General features: G+C 39.6%; 1 protein-coding gene across 2 annotated transcripts in view; it reads left to right on the top strand.

The window, feature by feature from the left end:
- Positions 1-2,872: 2,872 nt before the first annotated feature.
- The window catches only part of tubgcp6 (tubulin gamma complex associated protein 6), a 31,001-nt gene continuing 11,120 nt past the window's right edge, over positions 2,873-22,753 (top strand). Inside the window, exons 1-17 of one of the 2 annotated variants that reach the window (XM_023955651.1) lie at positions 2,873-3,053; positions 4,208-5,015; positions 5,129-5,292; positions 10,112-10,325; positions 11,079-11,237; positions 12,860-12,981; positions 13,127-13,190; positions 13,290-13,399; positions 14,236-14,327; positions 15,926-16,065; positions 18,040-18,189; positions 18,318-18,399; positions 18,918-19,006; positions 19,193-19,308; positions 20,068-20,206; positions 20,400-20,477; positions 20,594-22,370. In XM_023955651.1, coding sequence (XP_023811419.1) covers positions 4,230-5,015; positions 5,129-5,292; positions 10,112-10,325; positions 11,079-11,237; positions 12,860-12,981; positions 13,127-13,190; positions 13,290-13,399; positions 14,236-14,327; positions 15,926-16,065; positions 18,040-18,189; positions 18,318-18,399; positions 18,918-19,006; positions 19,193-19,308; positions 20,068-20,206; positions 20,400-20,477; positions 20,594-22,370 — 4,282 coding nt within the window. In that variant the 5' untranslated portion in view covers positions 2,873-3,053; positions 4,208-4,229. Of the gene's footprint in view, positions 3,054-4,207; positions 5,016-5,128; positions 5,293-10,111; positions 10,326-11,078; positions 11,238-12,859; positions 12,982-13,126; positions 13,191-13,289; positions 13,400-14,235; positions 14,328-15,925; positions 16,066-18,039; positions 18,190-18,317; positions 18,400-18,917; positions 19,007-19,192; positions 19,309-20,067; positions 20,207-20,399; positions 20,484-20,593; positions 22,371-22,753 lie in introns of both variants that reach the window. The other variant, XM_023955650.1, reaches the window with a different exon arrangement.

Genomic DNA, 22,753 nt, shown 5'->3' on the forward strand with positions numbered 1-22,753 from the left:
GTTAATATAAATGGCAGTGTGGCATCCCTGTCATTGGCAATGAATGCTGGAAAAAAAGGGTCTCAAAACATTAATTATAAACTGACAACTGAGAATGAAATTGAGGTTAGAAAAACATGAAAGGAAAAAAATTGCCTTCTCCCAGGGCTTAACAGACCCTGACGACTAAGCAGTTAAATCAAAGGCAGACCAAAAGCCTTTGTAGGCCATCTTCTTACTGAGCAGATCAGTGATGCAGCACCCGATACCGTACTTCAAGGACCGTTGAATACATATTATGTAAAGCACTGAATCCAGTGTATTATCCTTGGCCACTTGTTGTAAATCTAAAACCCTTTAGTATTTCATGTTTCTATTAGAATATGCAACTTGCATTAATTGTATTTACAGGATTGAAGAATAACCCTTCCCCTTAAGAGTTGATATTTTAAACAAACGTGCAAGAAATCCTACAGGATAACAGCTTTGAAGGTGCTTATTGTTGGATACTGTTACTCTGGAGTCACTTAGTCCTCCATGGCCTCCAGTATCTCCACCCAGCAGGTTTGATATCATCACCACACTTGCAACATCCTAATATTTGGTCTAAACTTACCCTGTAGTTAAAGAGAAGAGTGAAATGTATAATGTAAATGGTGTTTTAATCAGATTTTATAAGCAAATTAGAACTAGACTTTTTTTTTTTAATCACCTAATGACCAAGATGGGTGTTAGCATATCTAGTCCTTGTATAACAGAAATTAAAAATTGAGAGGTCAAAGGGCTCAACTGCAAGGGTTAACTTGCTGGTGAAAGCAGCAAGATTGAAAAAGATTAAGACTGACGATATTTTATTTTCATTTGGGTAAGTATTACGACGGAGTATTAGGGCCACCAAAAAAAAAAAAAAATTAGAGCCACCAAAAAAAAAAGTTAAATTACGAGATTTTATCTCGTAAATTTAGGAGATTTAGGAGATAAAAACTCGTAAATTTACGACTTTTTATCTCACAAATTTACAACTTAAAATCTCGTAAATTTACGAGAAAAAAAGTCGTAGATTAAGGAAAAAACACCGAAGTTTCTCGTTTATCGGAACCTAGCTTAAGTTGAAGATGAAGTATGTGGAGCCTTTTGTGAAGCTTCATTTCCGGATTATCATAGGTTTAAAACAAAGAGATTCTGAACCTTTTGGCGACTCAAAATCAGATTATTTTTTATTTAAGCGGAGTTTAATATGTAAAATAAGGAGCTCAGAGACACGTTTGGGTGTAGACAATCGCTGCAGCCTTTATTCTCCTTTTCATTCACATATCCTGAAGTTCATTTGTCTCATTACGTCATGAACCTGTCATCCCAACACCAATGCGGAAGTAAACAGTCTTACAAACGCCCCCTCCTGCAGATGAAATGTCCCGTTTCAGCATAAAACAATAAAGAGGAATGAAAATAGTGTTTTATATTAGCTTTGGAACGTTGAAAATGCCAAAAAAGTGCTCCTCCTTTTGTGTGACGGAAGCGTCACACAGACGTAGAGATCTGGTCTTTGGTGGAGGAAGAAAGGATTCAAGCAAACAGCTGCAGGGACACCGACGACGGCTTCATCGGGCTGCAGAGATCCTGCAAACCAACCATCAATAAATAAAACTTTAATGAATCGTAAATCAAACAAATGACCTTCCAGACATTTGGAACGTTATCAATAAACATCCAGCTCACCTGTTCAACAAAGTTTAGTCGGTCTGCTCTGCTGCTGCACGGCGTTCACCTGCTGCTCTGCATGCTCACTTCCACTGTTCTTCTTCCACTTTCGAACGAGTCGCATGGTAAATTTGGCAATGTTTTACGCCGGATGCCCTTCCTGACGCAACCTTCTCAGGCCGGGCTTGGAGCCGGCGGAGGTAGGGAAGGGAACAGGGGGCAGCCCGGAGTCGAACCCGGGTTTCACGGACGGAAGGCGCCGCAAACCAGCACGAGCTAAACTGGCTCCCCTATGCTCACTTCCACTGTAATCTCCTAAAATTACAAGTTTTTTTCTCCTAAATTTACGAGTTTTTATCTCCTAAATTTACGAGATAAAATCTCGTAATTTTAATTTTTTAGGTGGCTCTAATTTTTTTTTTTTTGGTGGCCCTAATACTCCGTCGTATAAAGGGCCACTGCTGTTTTTGCAAAAAAATAATTTGCTTGCAAATTTAATTTTTTTTCTGGTTTCTTATGTTAACTGGTTCTTTAATCTTTAATTATTTTTCTTTAAACAGGTAAAAGCTGAAAAAAGAAAGATTTCATACTACAAAAAGGCAAAAATGCTATAATCTATTTAAAACTGGCTAGATAAATCCATAAACAAATACATTCTTTGTATTTGTGAGGGATGAGGTTCCCATGATGACTTCATGTGTTTTGTATGTTCGAATCCCCATATAAACTAAGGCGAACAAACGCAAAACCCCCAAATGACGAAATAAAAAGAGACGAAAAGTGGTCAAACAATTAACTGATTGTTTATGCCATAAAGTTCAGATTTCGCATATAGTATGAATGGTGTGGAACATCCCGTCAAAAAACGCGCCTTATCGTAGCACCTCATTTTCTTCTTTTCATGCAGAAAAGCAGCACATCGCAAAGACCAATGAGGTTAGTCATTTTTGATTGACGTTCAAAATTGACCAATGGAATCGCTTTCTAAAACGTCATTGAGGGAGGATCTACCTCATTACAGCATCGGCACGCACCGGTAGACCTTCGCAAAGACGGGGTCTAACACCGTAAAGAAATGGTGGCACATTTTGAACCATATAAGTTGCCAAAACTCATCAATATTGGTTATGTTTTAAACGATTATTGATAAGTCATTCCACGGTCCCTATCAATCTGTATAAAACGAATTTCCTCCAAAGTCACTGGCTGTTTCACCATCCACCTTAGACTGCATTTAAAACGAGTACACCCAGTTGCAAAAAGAGGGAAGGTTTTTGTATCCGCGGCAGATGATCAAAGATGAATGAGGAAGCTAGCTTTGTTTATCTCGCCACTGCACATTAAAGCGTGCAGGAAGACATGGACCCGAAATGGTAAAAAAATATATCGTTCATACTACGTATTCCTTTTTTGCAGTCATGTTGAATTCTGTGTTTAAACTGGACCACAGAGTAAAGCCATCCAGGTGTTGCTAAAAACAAACAATATTAGCATGCTACGAGTCAGTATGGGCTGCATGTGTGATGAAGAACAGCACTGAACGAAGCTTTAAGTGAGTCAACTGATAACGAAACATTTATAATTTATATATTTCTACTATTGATTATTCTTCAAGTCACTGTTGTGAGGAAAGAAGTCAACATTGCATTTTCATTCATGATGCTAAAGTGTAGCTAACTATGCTAATAGTCACTGTTGGCTGTCATCGGCGGGTGATTTGATTTCTACACTGTTGATTCTACCAGAGATGCTAAAGAAAAGTCAATAATATTTGAACTGAAACACTAGATTTTGTATAAAATAGTTACTTTTTAACAACATCATTTACTGAGATGTACAAGCTAGCTCTTGTGTGTATCTTTGCCCAGACAGCTAGCGCGGGGATCTGCAGTGACACAGAGCCCCAACAAAAGCACACACTTACATTCAACAATGATACATTATAAGATTATAATAACACAATAGTTAAAAGGTTTTAAGATGGGATTACGGAGCCCCTAAAGTGAAAGAAGTAAAACACACATAGATATGGAATAGTTTAAACACCAAACGAACTTATCTGCAAGTTTTGCCTTTTTACACAATATTAAAAGAACAAAATATGATCAGAAATTAAGCAAAAGAGTTTAAATGAAAACGTTATGATGAGAAGAAGTTACCAGTTCTTAATTTATGAATTTCTCAAAGCTGGAACTAGATGCCTATTATTGTTGTTGTTATTATTTTGAGGTTGTTGATGTTAAAACTATTGTTCCTATTCAATTAGCAATTCAGCGTGTATCGAACACTTTCATGTTTTATTCTATGATTATCTTAACTCAATCACCGTGCTTTTTCATTTGTAGCCAAAATCAAAAAGGTTTCAAAATGTACCCAAATGCTTACTTTGGTTTCTCATTAAGAAATGGATTTTCTCTCATATTTTGTGTTTTTAACTAGTATGTTACATTTTGGTTATGTTTTATAGTTTTTTTTTTTTTCTTTTTTTGTACAAATTATAATGTGTATCTTTCTGTCTCCTCCTAAGCCTTTGAAGCAACTGCGCCACCATGTATTTGGGTTCTAACAGCCGCTCAAAGCCCAGCCCCAACAGCAGCAGCATCACTGAGCTGCTCAGTGCTCTGTGTGACTGCAGCCTCTCCGGGGTGTCATGGAAGCGCCGGGCTTTGGGGGGAGTCTCCAGAGACAGCTTTCACAGGGCTCTCAAGAAGCGTGCCTATGGTGCCCTGCTGTCAAAAGTGTTTCAAGATGCCACCAAAGACTCCCCATTAGGACAAAGTGCAACAAGGAGCACACCACCCAGAAACAAAGTCCTGATGATGTGTTTTGACCTACGCGTGGCAGGGTGCAGAGAGGAAGCAGAAGCTTTGGAGGAGCAGCTGGGAATGCTGCCCGATGGAGCTTCCTCTGGTCTTAAAGAAGTAGATGCAGTCCTTGAACTTCTGGTCTTTCTGGCTGGCTCCGCACCTCCACCCATTGCCTCCTTTAACAGGGATTACATGAGGCGAGAAAGGCCTGTGCTGCGGAGACCTCAACCCTGGAGTTACCAAAGCGAGGAGCTGCAGAGACTCGAGGCCCGGGCATGGGGTTTAGTTTGTGGGGAGGAGTGGGGCACTCTGGAGAGTCTTTGTGCGGCTCAGAGGCTGATGGATGCTCCACCCGGGACTGGCTTGTTGGCTCTGAGAACTAAACTTGATGCAGAAGAAAAGTTTGAGAAGGAGACCAGATTGTCTCTGTTTGGAGCACTTCAGCACACACGCACATCAGACATGGACATAAGACTGGACATACCTCCTGTTCCCAGTAATGTTGATGTTACTGGACTTGCTATTAGGGTAAGAAACCAAAGTACCGTACTGCGTTTTGTCTCTTTTCTGTTTTGTACAGTATTACGGATTGAAATGATCGATCACTCATCTTCTCTCTGAATTTGGAATGACAATGGCAGGTTCCCCACTGCTTGGATCAGTCTGAGGATGAAGGCTTTCAGTCTGCATCAAATTTGACCCCAGACTCTCAATCAGAGCCAAGCTCAGTTCCAGACTTTGATATGTGGGAGGCTCTTCGGACCTTTGAGCCTGGAAGACGCCGCTGCTGGGAGTCTGTTGGCTGGTAAACAATACCCATAGAAATATCAGTCGGTGGTTAATTTCATTTTAAGAGGGGGGAGAAGAAGTGCAAACATTAAATTTTAAAACTATTTTTTTCAAACATAAACCTGTTAATAAGAAGAAACAAAAAAAAAACACATTTTAGTTCAAAGAGTTTATATAATTAATTTAGTCGTCTGAAGGTTCTGAAATAAAGTAAATGGTTCAAACAAATTTCCATTCAAAAACTGACCAAAAAAGTAAATGTGCTTTTAAAATAGAGTTTAGGTAAGTTAAAAAAATATATATATATATTTTTACAGGAAGAAATCCGTAAGAACTCGACTCAAATCAGCCACTAGCGTTGACTGTTTTTTCTATTGGAAAACTCAGGAATGAGACAAGAAAAATTACAGAACATCTGAAATAAAGACAGAGAAAAGAATGTAGTAAGCACATTACATAAACATGTACAAAGAGCAAACAGCACTTTGACAAAAAAGAAAAAAGAAAAAATGAGGTAAGAACCTCATTAGTGGCATAGCTTAAGGCATGATTTGTGTTGACCAGTCTAGATATTTTATTTCTAGAACCTGTCTCCTTCACTAACCTAAGCAGGAAACTTGCTCTGTAAATAAGTGAGAGCTGAAGGATTTGGAATTCATGTTTGATATTCTTTGGATCCACGAATAAGCCTGCAGGCTGAGAGCTGAATGCTACAGAATGATCCCATCTTTAAGATGATATGAAACATGGCCACTTCAAGTTTCACTCCAGCTATATTTTAATCGATTGGAAAAGCATTCCCAGTTGTCTTTTAATTATGATTATGTAGTTTTGAACCCAAATCAAAAAGCCTGTGTTGTTTTATAGGACCTGCATTCTGCAGTGGAGTTGTTCATTAGAAATTCTCCTCTGAGTTGTTGGCGGGACTGGAAAGTAACCCAAGTGGATCTTTTTGTCTGCAAGTGGATGGAGGCTTTGGCCCCGCCCATCTTAGTTGCGTCACAAATATAAGTTCCTGATTCAATACCATTTGAATAAAGAAGTACACAAAAACCCACTTTTTATTTTTAATTTTTTTTTATACAGTACCGAACAAAAGTTTGGACACACTTTCTCGTTCAGTTTTCTTGATATTCATGACTATGAAAATTGTAGATTCACACTGAAGGCATCAAAACTATGAATTAACACATGTAGAATTATATACATAACAAAAAAGTGTGAAACAACTGAAAATACGTCATATTCTAGGTTCTTCATAGTAGCCACCTTTTGATTTGATTACTGCTTTGCACACTCTTGGCATTCTCTTGATGAGCTTCAAGAGGTAGTCACCTGAAATGTTTTTCACTTCACAGGTGTGCCCTGTCAGGGTTAATAAGTGTGATTTCTTGCCTTATAAATGGGGTTGGGACCATCAGTTGTGTTGTGCAGAAGTCAGGTGGATCCACAGCTGATAGTCCTTCTGAATAGACTGTTAGAATTTGTATTATGACAAGAAAAAAGCAGCTAAGTACAGAAAAATGAGTGGCCATCATTACTTTAAGGAATGAAGGTCAGTTAGTCCGAAAAATTGGGAAAACTTTGAAAGTGTTCCAAGTGAAGTCACAAAAACCATCAAGCGCTACAAAGGAAAGGAAGACCAAGAGTCACCTTTGCTGTGGAGGATGAGTTCATCCGAGTCACCAGCCTCAGAAATGGCAGGTTAACAGCAGCTCAGATTAGAGAGCAGGTCAATGGCACACAGAGTTCTAGCAGCACACACATCTCTACAACAACTGTTAAAGGAGACTGTGTAAATCAGGCCTTCATGGTACAATATCTGCTAGGAAACCACTGCTAAAGAAAGGCAACAAGCAGAAGAGACTTGTTTGGGCTAAATAAACAAGGAATGGACATTAGATCAGTGGAAATCTGTGCTTTGATATGAGGAGTCCAAATTTGAGATATTTGGTTCCAACCACCGTGTCTTTGTGCAACGCAGAAAAGGTGAACGGATGGACTCTACATGCCTGGTTCCCACCGTGAAGCATGGAGGAGGAGGTGTGATGGTGTGGGGGTGTTTTGTTGGTGACACTGTTGGGGATTTATCCCAAATTGAAGACATACTGAACCAGCATGGCTACCACAGCATCTTGCAGCGGCATGCTATTGCACCCGGTTTGGGTTTAGTTGGACCATCATTTATTTTTCAACAGGACAATGACCCCAAACACACCTGCAGGCTGTGTAAGGGCTATTTGACCAAGAAGGAGAGTGATGGAGTGCTGCGCCAGATGACCTGGCCTCCACAGTCACTGGACCTGAACCCAATTGAGATGGTTTGGGATGAGCTGGACCACAGAGTGAAGGCAAAAGGGCCAACAAGTGCTAAGCATCTCTGGGAACTCCTTCAAAACTGTTGGAAGACCATTTCAGGTGACTACCTCTTGAAGCTCATCAAGAGAATGCCAAGAGCGTGCAAAGCAGTAATCAAAGCAAAAGGTGGCTACTATGAAGAACCTACAATTTGACATATTTTCAGTTGTTTCAAACTTTTTTGTTATGTATATAATTCCACATGTGTTAATTCATAGTTTTGATGCCTTCAGTGTGAATCTACAATTTTCACAGTAATGGAAAATAAAGAAAACTCTTCGAGTGAGAAGATGTGTCCAAACCTTTGGTCGGTACTGTATGTCCTCCATCATAAGAAAAATGCTACAAGAACCTGTTAAAACACCATATTCATTGGAGTGGTTCTTTCCAGCTTTATGTGGAAGGAAAAATAACTGTTCTGGTTTCAACAGGTAGTCATTGAAAATAAGCAAACATTTGATTAATGATGACTTATTCTGCTGCTTCTCATTAGAACTCTTGATGTAGTCCATTAAAACAGCCAGAGCCTTTTCTAAGAAATTTTGGTACAGATAATTATGAGTGATTATAATTTTCCAATATTAAGCGAACAAATGCATGAAGGGCTTCCTCTGGATCGTTTAGAAATGAGAGGCTTTTTAATTTTAGTAATATTATGCGGATGGATAAAAGCAGTAATGAAAACGTAATTTATTGATTAATTGATATTTTGTGATTAAAAAAAGTCTTAAACATGAATTAGAGGCCAAATAGAAATCACTATCCACTGTAGTGACCTTGTTGCACAGAAGAATTCTTTGATCAAAAAACAACCGCTACCTTATTTTAGGTTCCCCTATGACCCCACTTATGAATGAAAGCACGACTGTAATTATAAAAGGAAACCTAACAAGGGTGAGCTTCTTTACATGAACACAACAATCTATTAGAAGAATCTGACTCAAATTGGCCGAATGCAGCTTCTTTGATGCATTGATATTTAACAAGACTGGTCTAAGGAGGTTAGATGTTCACTGAAAACCTTCATGAACTCTATCATTTTCTCTAATATTGATTTATACTCTTTGCACACATAACTTAAATTGAAATAGTCATATCAATTATATGAAACACAATCTTAATATTCTGCCTTAATCAAATGAAACATTACATTAGATTAGGAGTGGATACAGCATAAAAGCCTAAAGTGCATGCCCTGCTTACAGGAATATCAAAATCACTGTAAAAATGTCTGTCAAATACCTCCTAAGAGTCTTAAATAGGATGTTAAAAAATGCTGATTTACAAGACGGTTTTAGTTTTTTTTTTTCATTTTACCTTTGCCATTTTAGAAGACTAGAAACAATTTACAAACCAATTTGGGTTTCTAAAATATGTTTACATCCCAAAAAATGTGATATCCGTTTGTTACTGCCGTTGTCGCTCCATAAATGAATGGGAAAGGTTAAGGGGTTTTAACTAAACACTCCGCGGCCTCTACAGGCATGACTTGGTGGGCCAAAAGAAAACCTTAGGTGGGCCAAATTGGGCCGGAGTGTTTAGTTAAAATCCCTTAACCTTTCCCATTCATTTATGGAGCGACAACGGCAGTAACAAACGGATACGAGGCATTTTAAACAAATATGGGAGGAGGATTATTTTTCTCCAGAAATCTCTTCTCAGGCTGTTTGTCTTTTTTGTCCGGGGCTGTACTTGAAGAGTACAATATACGCCGCCACTACGAGGCTAAACACGCAGTTTTATCCAAACACAAAGGTGAGGCATTCTAGGGAGTTCCAATCTAAACTTCTGTCACAGCAAGCCACCCTCATGATGCCCTCGGCAGCACAGGACAGCGCCACATCGGCTAGCTACGAAAGTTCAGCATTAATTGCCGAGAGTGTGAGATCGAGAGAGATTCAAAGAAAAATGTTACTAACTTCTTAGTCTCACTAATGTGTGTTACCTTGAAAAGGAGCAAATACAAATAAACTAAACTATATTCTTTATTCTCTGCTCTTATTACATGACATGCAAAAAATGATTGTATTTGGCCAACGGAACGGGAGCACATTTAGATTTTGGCCCTTTGAGTGTAAAGTTTGGTCACCCCTGATTTAGAGCAACACTGTCAAATTATTAAACTCATTGAGAATTTAAAAGAAGATCCAAAATGTGTGTAAAAAAACCAAATTGCTCTTTGTACACTTTGAAAGAGAAGTCAGTCGAGTCTAATGTAGAAGTAAGTTATAAAGTCACATCAAAATAATGATTTCAACACTGTTAAATAAACAAATCGTGAAATATTACATAAAATGAGAGAGCAAAAAAAAAGGAAATGTCAAATAAGGGGCAGAGTTTTCTGACCTTAGTTTAATTCAATGCTTGTCCTATAAATAATGAAATTAAGGGGAAATAATGTGCAGAAAGATGTCGTTTCAGTTTTTCTCTTTTCTTTTTAAACAGTAACCTGAAATCCTCTGCTTTCTCCTCACAAGTCCACCAGGAAAACACGAGTCTTTCTACCTAACAGAAGGAGGCAGGGAGGCTTTTGACCAGCTGTATCGGCTATGGGAGGGGCAAATGAGGGTGGTGAGCCTGAATACACCCTCTCCTATCCTCCCGCTGCCTCTGGACTCTCAGACGCAATTGGTGTCTGACCTCCTTAATGTCCTGATTGGAGTGGCGTCCAGCACCTTCCCTCTCAACCAGGTGCAATTCATCATCATTTGTTAGCTTCTGAAATGCGGTAAAATGCAATCCCTTCCTGCTTGGAGTGCTGTCACTGAGCTCAATGGGTAAAACACAGAGAGAGGGAGGGAGGAGAATCAATGGGCAATTAGTGCATGTGATATAAACAATCCCAGCTCAATTAACAGTGCCTTATAAAGCCCATACCAATGCAAGGAGAAGCAAAACCACAAGAGAGTGCTGCTGTTTAATATGTCTCTTTAAGATTTTCCATATTTATAGTCCAGCTTTTATTTAGACATGAGTCACATCCTGATTTCCCTGTTTTCTCCTTGTTTATATCCGTTGGAACCGTTTGACATCAGCAGGTATAAAATAGACACAGTAAGACGAACAGAGTTATTAAAGTGAATTATGATCTGGTTGAGGAGTTCTGCTTTGTTTTCATTCTGAAGCTGAAATCATGCTCCTAAAACCAGGGGGGGTGTCACACAGAAGTCAAGGTGACGGACAATATTGTTTGTTATTTCTGTTCCCCCAAAAGAACTCTATCGAGAACACTATTGCTCGCTTTTCATAAAACTTAGATGGGAAAAAGATGAAAGAAACACATTTTGTTATGCAATGCTGTTTTTCGAAGTCCACCAAGAAATCACTCTGGAGGTGACATGTCAGCGCCTGGTGTCAATGCTACTTCATTGGATTTGATCTTAGATCATTGCTTTTTGTGTCATTTTTTATTATTATCTTTTTCTCCTTCCCCTGATCTTGCAGAATGTTCATTTTGACGTCAGACCTGGCGTCTGCATCTCAGGAGCTTCTGCAGAGAGCGTGTCTCGTCTCTTGGGAGAATTAGCCCAGTATGGCACATACTACCTGAGGCTTAGCCGCTTCTCTCTGCAGAGTGCTGACAAGAAAGGCCTCGTCTTCCAGGTATGTTTGTGTAATCATCATTAATTAGTTCCACTGAGACAACATTGCTTCCTCCCCTTGAGTTCCTAGTGATTGTTGTACATAATGTGAGCATCTGTATCAAGTAGTTAAATATTCTAAATTAAAATGACAGGCAGACATAAACATGTGGGAGAACAGTTTCTTTCACACATTAAACAAAATAGATTTAACATATAAGAGACAGTGGCAGGGGGGTAATCCCAAGCAATGCAAGAAATGAGAGTTTTTATGCTTCTTTTTTCTGATATTTATTATTGTTATAAATGTATTCCACAACATTTTTGATTCCACTACTACTAAGCAAAATGAGCAAGAGAAAGATTTTTTTTTAAACCAAATGATGTCAATGCAGTCGCGATTTTCTTCATGGTACAGACGTTGCCATGTTGGAACCAGAAATTGTCAGTCAGCAGTGACTGGTCCGAGTTGGGCTGCATCATCATTTCTATGGCAACCACTCTTGCCAATCAGGAGTCAGCCTGTTGGAAAGCCACACCCCTACCACAGGAAAACAGGGTTGGGAAAATGTGTCAATCAAATGTTCCACATGACACCACATACTTGATTCTTTCACACAAAAGAAGTCTTCAACAAATGCTTTATTTTATCTAAATTTTGGGGGGGAAAATGTTCCCACAGGCCCACAAGAAAGGAATGGGACCAAACTTTGAGGGTCTATATGTCAAAAACTACTGAAGGTATTTTGTAATTTGGTGACCAATAACTTTAGAGTGATCTACCCAAGCTTTTGTCAACTCTGGCTCTAGAGCGCCACCATTTGGTGAGATAAGGTACAAAACTTTTTTGGGCCTTAATCTCACCTACATGTGCCTTTTAGAAACAAAAATTTTATTTTTTAGATTGCTTTGTGGGTTTTTTTAAAAACTTTTAAAATTGGACCACCCACTGTCTGACTAGACTCTTTTGGCTCCCAAGTCAACATAATTTGACCAATCTTCAATAATTGTCTGTATTTACTCGATTTGGACCACCAAATCCAATGGTATCAATTATTTAGCACAATTCTTCACGGTTTTCCTAAAACACAATGCAAGAGAGAGGGGGTTGTGGTTGTCAACTTTGCGATGCTACAACTCCTCAATAAATCAACCCAACCTCATTATATTTAAAACAATTGTTTCTATTTGGGTGATGAATGGGGTCAACAGGTCTGATACCAATTGACCCATAGATGGTGCTGCAAAATATATAGAAAAATCTCCAAAACCACTAGCTAGCCTGGATATTCTAGCTCGAGTGCCACCTGGTGGTAACTAATAAAGAAATTCCCACTTTAGCAGTTTGACCTGAAAAAGTCAGAATCAAAGAGACAAAATCTTTTTTTTATATCTTAACTAAGGAACTTTTTGAGTAATTTGAAATGAGCCTAGCCATTTTGTTATGATGTCATTGTCCTTAATTTAGTGTTTTTTGTAAAACATAATTTTTTTCCCTATACAACACTTTGAGTATATAGTGAAAGCATTACTTTCAGCTATATGTTATTGCAATTCTGGTTTATTATAAAGGTCCACTGGCAACATCAAGCGTTTCAGGGATTCTGAGCAGGTACATTTGATGACATCTGTTTCCTCTCCAAGGCTTTCACCGGAGGACTGAGAAAGTACCTGCATTACTACAGGGCGTGTGTTCTGAGCACTCCACCTACTCTCAACCTGTTGACCATCAGCTTTCTTTTCCGCAAAGTGGGCCGCCAACTCAGGTGTGCTAAAACCTTTGTTTTTTCAACCCGTACTTGATGTTATTGAAACAGTTTAACCTTACCCTTCACCCAGTAGATGGATGAAGAGAAAACTGGATGCAAGCGTCATTAGATGAAAAGCCCCTCTGCTCTCTTTGAAACTTAGGTACCTGTCGGAGCTGTGCTGTGTAGACGGGCTTTTGGGTGCTGGCCAAGCCACCTTTCCTGTGGTGAGTTCTCTTTTATTTGCAAACTGCAATTTGTCATCTGCCGTGGCTGTGTTTAACCTCACAGATGACAGGGATGCTGCGTTATGCTGATCTCCCCAGGGAATTAAGCTGCTGTCCTACCTGTACAACGAAGCCCAGAATAACTGCAGCAATGAAAACTATCCTGTCCTGCTGTCACTGCTAAAGAGCAGCTGTGCGCCATACACACGGTCAGTTGCTGTGCACCAACATAACCCACAGAAAATCTGTATTTGATTGAAAGTACAAGTTTTTTGTTTTGTTATTTAGACTATAGTTCAGCAAATGTTTTTGGAGACACAAGTGTTTGGACACTAAATTGGGTTTAAAAGCTTTCATACATTTTCCTTCATTAAATGATTTTATTTTTACAAAGATTCTACATTTTTATTCACACTGCAAAAACTGAACATTAAAAAAGTAAAAAGAGTCTTGTTTCAAGAAAAAATGTCTTCCTTTCTTAACCTTAGTTTGAGAAGACATGTCTCAGTGAATTCTTAAATTAAGAATTTTGGTAGGACTGTGTCCCATACCCCATTGGCAGATTAAAAAAAACTTTTTTAATGAAAATCTGCCAGTAGAGTAAGGGCTATTGGCCCTGTTTCTAAGCCCCTTGTTTCTAAGGGGCTTGTATTTGCAGTGCAAGATCCGATAGGGAGAACTTTATGAGTCGCTTCACAAGACTGAACTATTCAGTCACGTAAACACTCAGGTTTAGTAGGTCATAGATGCATGTAGTAGTTGTTGACTTTCTTATTCCTTAAACAGAAATAACTTGAATGAAAACGGGGGGTGTACATACTAGGGAGGCAACAACCTCAGTTTCTTGGTCACAGTTTTGTTTTGGTTCAGTAAATGATTTGTGAATTACAAAATAAAAATTCAGAATCTTTTTTTTTATATGGCTAATAAGTAGGTAACAATGAATAAAAATCTTTTAGCATTCTGTACTGTATTTCAAGTGTCATGATTGGATTGGATTTGCTTTGTTTAGATCTAGGCCTGATGATTTCCTCTCCTGTCACAGGTTCGTTTCTGACTGGGTTTACAACGGCCTTTTTCGAGATGTTTATGGTGAATTCATGATCCAGGTCAACGAAGAATACCTCAACTTTAGGGGTGAGATCACAGAAACAGTACTTTAGACAGCAGGCTAAAAAAATAAAACTGCTGCCAGAGTCATTTTCTCACAGAGAAAAAAAAAAGAAAAGAAAAGTTTTCATCCTTTATTGCTTTAGTTGAATTTGTCCTTGGGTCTCTAAAGGCTGTCAGGAAGTTACTTGATGATAATCAGCTAGGAACTGAATCGGCTCCCCCAGCAGTATGTGTTTCCACAAAATCACAGAGAGAAAGACCCATAAATATTAGCTCTTTTGTTCTTCTGGCGTGTACACCTTGCAGGTGATATCAAAAACCTCAAATCGAATTTTCTTAGAGTTAGTCTTGAGTCTTTGAAGACGACCTGAAGCAATTTGGCTTTGTCTGGTTAATGACTGAATTCCATGAGAAGAGTTGATTAGAGACAGGACCGGATGAATAGCAGCAACAATAAGCCCATCTGTGCTCCGCAGGAGCTGGCTGAATGTCTTCGTATGCGCCCATTGTGCTTTCCTTCGCCTTTGCTTTTCAGTGCAATACTTTTTTCTTTTTTACTGCACAACGTCTCTAATAGGTCTTTATGACATAAAGAGCAAACGACTTCTAACATCTGTCGTGCAAATTTAAAATACTGATCCAGCTGATTTTTCAGTCAAGCTGATTTCTGGATAAGTCCATTTAAACTCAATTTATTTTCAATTATGTGGCATACAAAGAGTATCCAAATGGTGACTCTCCATCCTATTTTGCTGCTAGAATTTAATGTAAGAAAGAGGTTGAATCTGCAGGACTGTAAATGTTAAGATATATGAAAATCCCTCTTGAAAAACCACTTTAGTAATATTTTACGGGACAAAAGAGCACTTTAAAACATTCTCTGTGGGTTATACGAAACTTGGAAGACTTGTCCCAGGTGAGTAATTAGCACAAAATAGATCAGCATATTTACCCATTGCTAAAACGATCATTTTGAAAGATATATGAGAGTGCAAAATGGTAGACTTAAAAGTCTTTCTCCCCTGACAGCTGTAGGCATGGCAGCGTTTTAATTTTGGAAGTGCCTCATAAATACAGCGCGCTGTGAATCATTACAGCCTCTCCAAATATTGTATGTCATGCAACATCCCATTCAAGGTCAGACCATCACCTCAGCTTTGTCTAGCTAACAGTTTCATTTGCTCATCTGCTACACCTCATCAACTCCAACAGCGAACTTCCACACTCCTCGCTCATGCCTTTTGGAGGACACACAAATGTCATTGTTCTCTTCGAACCCCGTCGGCCAAGGAAGCAATCAGCAGCTAAGCTTTCTTGGCAAGCTGCAGACTTTCTGTAAAGAGCTCTGGAGGCTCTGCGCATTCATGTTTTTCTATGCTTTTTTTTTTTTTTTTTACTTGGCTTCACTGAGCTAAGTACTTGCAATTTGGGTTAATTCAAGCAGCCAGAGTTTAGCCATGCCATGTAAGCCATACTGATAAGACAAAGTTAACCACAGCATGAGCTGCGTGTTGCTCCGGTAGGTATTTTGGTTAATAAAATGATTTGTTATCCAAAGTAATTGCTGGAAAGTACTAGATGCCACCTAACAGGTGTTTTTTTTCCCCCCCAAATCTGTGCAGACAAACACTTCTGGAGCCAAGGCTACACTCTGATCTCAAAAGATGTAGAGGATTGTGTGCCAATTTTCCTGAAACACATTGCCAACGACGTGTATGTCTGTGGAAAGACCATCAACCTCCTCAAAATCTGCTGTCCACAGGTTCGTTATGCAAACATTACACAGTGATGCACGTGTGGGGGGAACTGAATTTGCTGGGGGGGAAAATTCCTGTTATAAATAATTCTGAACCAACAACATTTCTGGCTGTTTAGTGTTCGTGGAGCACAGCCAAGCAGGAGCATTCCTTTCCTGCATCTTAGATTTTTCACCAGACACAACACGAGTTCTCTCATTTTACATGAAAGGACTTTTAATGAACAGGAAATGTTTATGTTTCTTTAAGTTTCTGAGTTTTGACAGATGGCCAAACCAAAGCAGATGCAGTTTATGATGAAAAAAGTAGATTCTTTCCTTTATGGGTCATTTATGGGACATAACAATGAAATAAAAGTCAATTAGATTAAGAAAAATTAGTTTATCTTAAAGACCCACTATAATGAACTATTTCTGAGGACATACATTAGGAGAATTAGGCTTAAAATTGCATTTCTGAGTCTTTCTTTATTCAAATCACTATGAGTCAGTAGTAAAATTCTGATTGAAAAAGAGCTTTTTTGTGACATAGAAAACACACTGGTCTGGCCACAAACTCCCTGGTCCGTCTCCCTTAGCAATGGGGAGGGGAAAAGGGGGCGGTCAGCGGTCCCACCCACAACTCGGAGGTGAATTTCTAATGAACTAATGCCGCTTTATGAAACGTATGTCCTAGAAAACAACACACGTTTGTTGTTTACAACAAAAGAAACGGCACAATTACAATAAAAAGTCCACTGGTGATGCTTTTATAAGACCAAAAGATGATTGAATACTTTAAGGAATTTTCCTGTCATTGTTCTAGTTAGTAAGAATGAATTGAATGTTTAATAGTATTGATGATTAAAATTTCTTTTCATTTATGAATGTAACTGTCCTTTTCGACATGGATGGGTATCAAAACTGTTGCAACAGTTTGTGAAGGCTTCATGTCGGTCGTATCAGCTTGTTGACCAGCAGCCCTTTTGGTGCTGATGAATAAGAATTGACATTTAAATCACAGCAGAAAGGATAACTCACATTTTGAGCTTTAAGGTTAGCTTTTATTTGGTCATTTGATTATTATACCACGGAGAGCAAAATTGTTTTTTCTATTTTCCCGCTGATTCACCATCGCATGATGTTTTTTTTTCCCATAGTGCTTTGCCTTGTCTTACCTGCAGGGCTCATATCTTTCTCTCATTTACATTCTGTTTAAAGTTTTACAGTTTCTGCTATTTTCGTAGGACTATACAGTCTGTTGAATAAAGGATAAAAAAAAAACACCTTGAAATTCAGTGAAAAGCACAAGAAAATGTAAAGTTCAAAATGTCAACTTGAATACGTAAAAATGTCATAATGAGGAAGTTGAAGAGCTTACTGAAGAGGGCACAGCTGTTTGGGTTGAAATAAATCTTTTTCAAAGACACTTTAAGCGTCTTGTTACATCATTCAATGAAATGCAATGCACCTGTTAAACTTTACATTTGTGAGATGTCTTTTTTTTTCTTACTTTCATTTATTTGATCACAGGTTTTCTAAAAATAAATGTGATTAATTAAAGTTTATTTATGCACCGAGTTGATCAACATTTCCCTGATGTTTTTCTGATTTTCATGTTCTGGGAAAAGAAAACAAGGATTTCCTTCTGCAAGAAACATTAAAAGATTAAGACATCAGTTACACTTATCATTATTAGCAACAATTATGATTTAACTGAAGCAGATAACCTAAAATTAAATCCGAATGTTTAATTATTTTTTTTCCACTTTTTCTTTTTATCCGCACCTAATTTTCCTCTCATAATTAATTTCTTGTTTTAATTTCAAGACAAGCAATTTAAAGTCGTTACACTTTCCGACAGCCGGTTGAGCATATTTTGTTTACGAGATGAACTTTGAGCTTTGAGAATGTGGTGTCAGCGTGGTGAGTCGTGTAAGTTATCTCCTGAAATAGGAAGCATCTTTCATAGTGCTAACTCTAAGAAATGTGTGTCTTCAGCACTACATCTGCTGGTCGGAGCTGCCAGCACCCCGCATCGCTGTCACCTTCTCCCTGCAGGAGGTGGAGGAGATTGAGAGGGAGTGTGCGGTGTATCGTGGACGCATGGAAAGGATCGCTAAACACAGTGCCGTCAGCCGGGAGGAGCAAGTAATGACACACTCGTAGTTTTTTTCTTTTTCCTTATTTAAAGTGGGGCTTAGTTCTTCTTTTCTATAAATAATCCAGATTCAGGTTTGGAGGATAAATGTGAGTTAACCATGTCTGTTCCTCGTTAGGCTCTCCGAACAGAGAAAGCCCGCCAGGAGCTGATCAATCAGGTCAGAGAGTCTGCAGTCAAAACCCTGGAGAGCATTCGTGGTTAGTGTCGCACTAAAACACGCAGTTATTCCCATGCTGTGAGGATGATTTTTTTCTTACATGCGTCTTGATGTTCATGTTTGCCCCTCACCAGCTGAGTGTACCCTCTACAAATTTCTCAGCATAAACCCCACTGTCACAGTGACTCCTGTGAAGTTCTCTTAACTCCCAACATGAGACATCCAGGTGGGGGTAATTGCAGGGAGGATCATTTAAATAGTTTCCATGGCTACAGGTGGTAAAATCTAACCACCACTCATACAGTTTGGCAAACTCTGCACATCATTTATTGCTTCTGAGGATGCGACGCAGTGTTTGGGGAAAGCAGCTGATTGGCGTGGTAAATGTCTAGTCGTATACTCTGTGCATGTCTTGGCATAGGCCTGTTTCATTTTGGGCAGATGGTGATGTCGTCTGGTGTCAGAGCGCGTGCTCATGAAAGAGAGTTGGAGATGTCATGTGCTTTTCTGTCTGCGGAGGGCGGAGTAGCCCACTGTTATCTCCGTCAACTCCCGCAGGGCGTCAAGTGTCACTACGTCTGGCTGAGGAGGCCAAAAAGAGAGAGCGCTTTGAGGAGCTGAAGCAGCAATTGGAGCAGGAGCAGGAGGTAGATCAACTGTAGAACTGGGTTTTGAAACCTGACAATTCTAACAGATTGTGCACCAACACTTCTGTCTAGAAGAAAATTGATTGAGAATGACAACTAAGTATGTTCTAGAAAGTTTTAGAATGCAAAGTGAATGATGTAAATTATATTTAACCAATGCATGTGTCCTTTTGTATTTGGTACCAGTGGCGAAACGCAGCCAAGAAGAAGCAGGAGGCAGATGACTTCAGCTTTACCAGAGAGCTAAGAGACAGAGAAAAGAGGCTACAAGCCCTAGAAGAGCAACTGGAAGAGAGAGCCAGGTCTGTCTGTATTACCTTTCAGGCTTTTTTAACCATCAAACAGTGTAAACATGTTTCTTACATATAGTAAGAAAAACAATATTGGAGCTATCCAGCTGTACAGTTGAGCCACAACTCAGCTTAGACCAGGAAAACAAAGACGTTCATGGATATATTTGTCTACAAGTGGATGCATCAGAATGGAGCAGAGCAGGAAGCTTGTGCTTACCTTCTATGCCGCAACTACAAGTTTTTTCAAACAGAATTTTTTCGTCTGCTCCTGATTCACAACAATTTGAATAAAGAAATACTCAGAAACACAACTATAATCTTAATTTTCTTGATTTATGCCTTCTATCATGAGAAAAATACCACAAGAACACATTCAAAACATCAAAAACACAATTTTCAATGGAGTTGAAAGTTGAACATACCACTGAAAGTTTTTCATCTTCACATTTCACACTAACAAAATGTAAGACCTAGGTATCTTGGATGCAAAAGACAAACAATCAGTCTCAGGTTTAGTCGACAGATAATGGATTTCATTATTAACATCTTTGTTTTTTAAAGTCAAGAAGATCTCAGAGGTTAGGAAAATAGTGAATGTTATACGAAAAAATAAGCACATGCTTGCAGATTTATGAGTAGTGGGGACTTTAATAAAAGGGTAGTACTGCCTGCTTCAACTGTATGTATCTTCCTCCCCTTGTCTTTATTTGACTTTGTCTTAAGTTTTAAGGTTTATTGTCATGTTTTGTTTGTATTCCCAATATCCAGAAAGGAGCTGATTGCTCAGTACAGCCGTCTGTCAGAAGAAGCAGCTCGCAGAGAGAGACGAGCCCTGTGGAGAGTGCAGCGAATGAGACTCGATGATGCTCGCACTCAGTTCTTCATGGTTGACAGGCAGAACATACAGGTTGGGGATGAATACACACACAACAAAAGAAAGACTGATTGTTCTAATGTTTGCCCTTGAAACTCTTTACCATCAGGTTTTAGGAAAAGTTGTTTCAAAATGTATTGCTTGGTGTAAAACTAACAAAAAGCACAGAATTTGTGTAAAATATGATAAATGGTTTATTTAATTAGCCTCTATGACCTTTTTCCAGGCAATACTGGAGAAATATCCCTTGGGCAAGGAACGACCTCCCATAGAAGAACTGCAGCCCTTGCCCTCTGCACAACAAGTAATGGTATCACCGAAAAGCTTCTAGTCTGTCTTAGTTTCCATGATATTTCTTAATGAGATATTTTTATATTATATTATTTGGCATTATAGTCAAGTTTAACACTCTTTTAACAGAAATGTTCAACTGAGGAGGAGCCATCCGAGGACATTCAGAACTCTGGAGTGGAGTCCCCCCCACATGGTCCAAATAATGCAGCTTTTGCTCTTATCCCTGAAGGCATCAATGACTTGGACCCTAACTCACCAAATCCAGACAGTCAGCAAGTAGATAAAGCCCTAGAGATCATTGGATCTGAACTACCTCAAGCCGTACCCACTGCACAGCTTATAGACTATGACTTTAGTGCCCCCTTTAGTCCACTTGAGGGTATCATTAGCCAAACCACAATCCAGGAAAGGCCACATTGGGGACCAGCGGTTCTGCCTAAATTGATGCAAAACCAGATAGGAACTGAGGAAAACCTGTGTCAAGTTGAGGAGGGCATCCCTAAACCCAGTCCTTTTGGGCATCCCTCTAAATCCAACTTTGTTTTGGGGCACTACACACCAGAAGAACCCCAGAAAACCACTGTTCATGGACATCAAGTACTCACAGGTAGCAGTCACGAGGAACCTGCACTCCAACTGCCACAAGATAGCGAAAAAAGGAATTTGAAAAGTAACCCAGAGGGATATGAAGATGCAGGTCAGTCTGTTACAACTGTGAAAGTTGATGCAGCCCAGGGCCAAACTGTGACAACACAGGACAATGGCAATAATCAAAGCGGTGGCAGACCTCAGTTAAGTCTTCCTGATAATGGAGTTGAGTCTGAAGGACAAAAACCTCAAGATCAGAGCTCAGAAGCTCACAATACAGCTTTTGACAATCTTTTACCTTGTCAAAGTCTTGTTTCAATGGGTTCCGTTAAGGCTGAAGAGCTGCTCTCAGATGCTAAAGCCCCTCAACCGTCAACAGGCATCCCTGGCCATTCTTTTGATGCTCACATCAAAGTTGGACAATATGTTCCTGACGTGGGAGTTTTGGCTCAACCTTCAATAGCCCGTAGTCATTCATCCGATTCCCACATCAAAATTGGAGAACACGTTTCAGACGTTGATACCCCTCCACCGGCATGCAGCCTGTACGGACACTCTTCTGATTCTCACATCAAAATTGGGGAAAATGCTACTGAATTTGTGCCCCTTGTCCCTGTTCGGAATATCCACGGCCATGTGTCAGATGCTCACATCCTTGTTGGGGACCTATGGTCAGACATCATGGCGCCTGTGCCTCCACCAAGTGTATATGGTCATTGTTCAGATGCTCACATTAAAGTGGGAGAGAACGTTTCAGATGTTGTAGCTCTCCATCCTGTTCCCAGCATCCACGGTCACTCCTCAGATGCTAATATAAAACTAGGGGAGTTTGTGTCCAACATCCCAGAAAATCAACCTCGATGGAGTGAGCATGGGCACGCTTCAGACTGCATCCTCCAACCGGGATGTGTGGTATCAGGAGCAGAACCGCCTCTGCAGTCCTTGCCTGGAAGCTCTTACGGTCACTCTTCCGACTCAGCACTGGTCATCGGATGTGTCGTTTCAGGATATGAACCAAAGCTCTCTCCTTTACCCGGCAGCGAGCATGGTCATTCATCGGACTCACATTTAGGCATCGGCTGCGTTGTCTCTAAAACGGAACCACCGCCATCACAGCTACCAGGAAGCACATATGGCCACTCGTCTGATTCAAACCTTGGGGTTGGTTGTGTGGTCTTGGGCACAGAGCAGCCGCCCGCCACACTTCCAGGCAGCATGTACGGCCACTCATCAGACTCCTCACTTGGACTGGGCTGTGTGTTGAAAGAAAAAGATGATGGACACCCGAAAAAGTCAACGGAGGAGGACGGCAAAGGTTCGTCATCTAAATGCTTTGGATTGTTCAGTTTTAGGTTCTGCAGTGTAGCTCAAGAGATGATGCCATGATCCTTCATCTAAATGTAATTCAATTCCAAAAACGGTTCTCCCTGTTCTAATAGTACCAGAACAACTTGGAGATTCTCCTTTAAAATAAAAAACTCAAGTAAACACATCAATAGATTGTCAATAGATTGAACTTTGATTACCGGGAAAGTCATCGTTTTATACTTTTTGCATTATTTGAAAACTGTCTATTCAACACAGGATTCACTCTAGGAACAAATAAAAAACAAAAAGGGGCATTTGAGTCCCAAAGTATGTATGTTAGGCTCCCCTTAAATGTTATTGCTTTCCTCCTCTTTTAAATCTGCCCCAGTG

Source organism: Oryzias latipes, chromosome 6 (assembly GCF_002234675.1).
Source record: "Oryzias latipes chromosome 6, ASM223467v1".
Taxonomy (NCBI): domain Eukaryota; kingdom Metazoa; phylum Chordata; class Actinopteri; order Beloniformes; family Adrianichthyidae; genus Oryzias; species Oryzias latipes.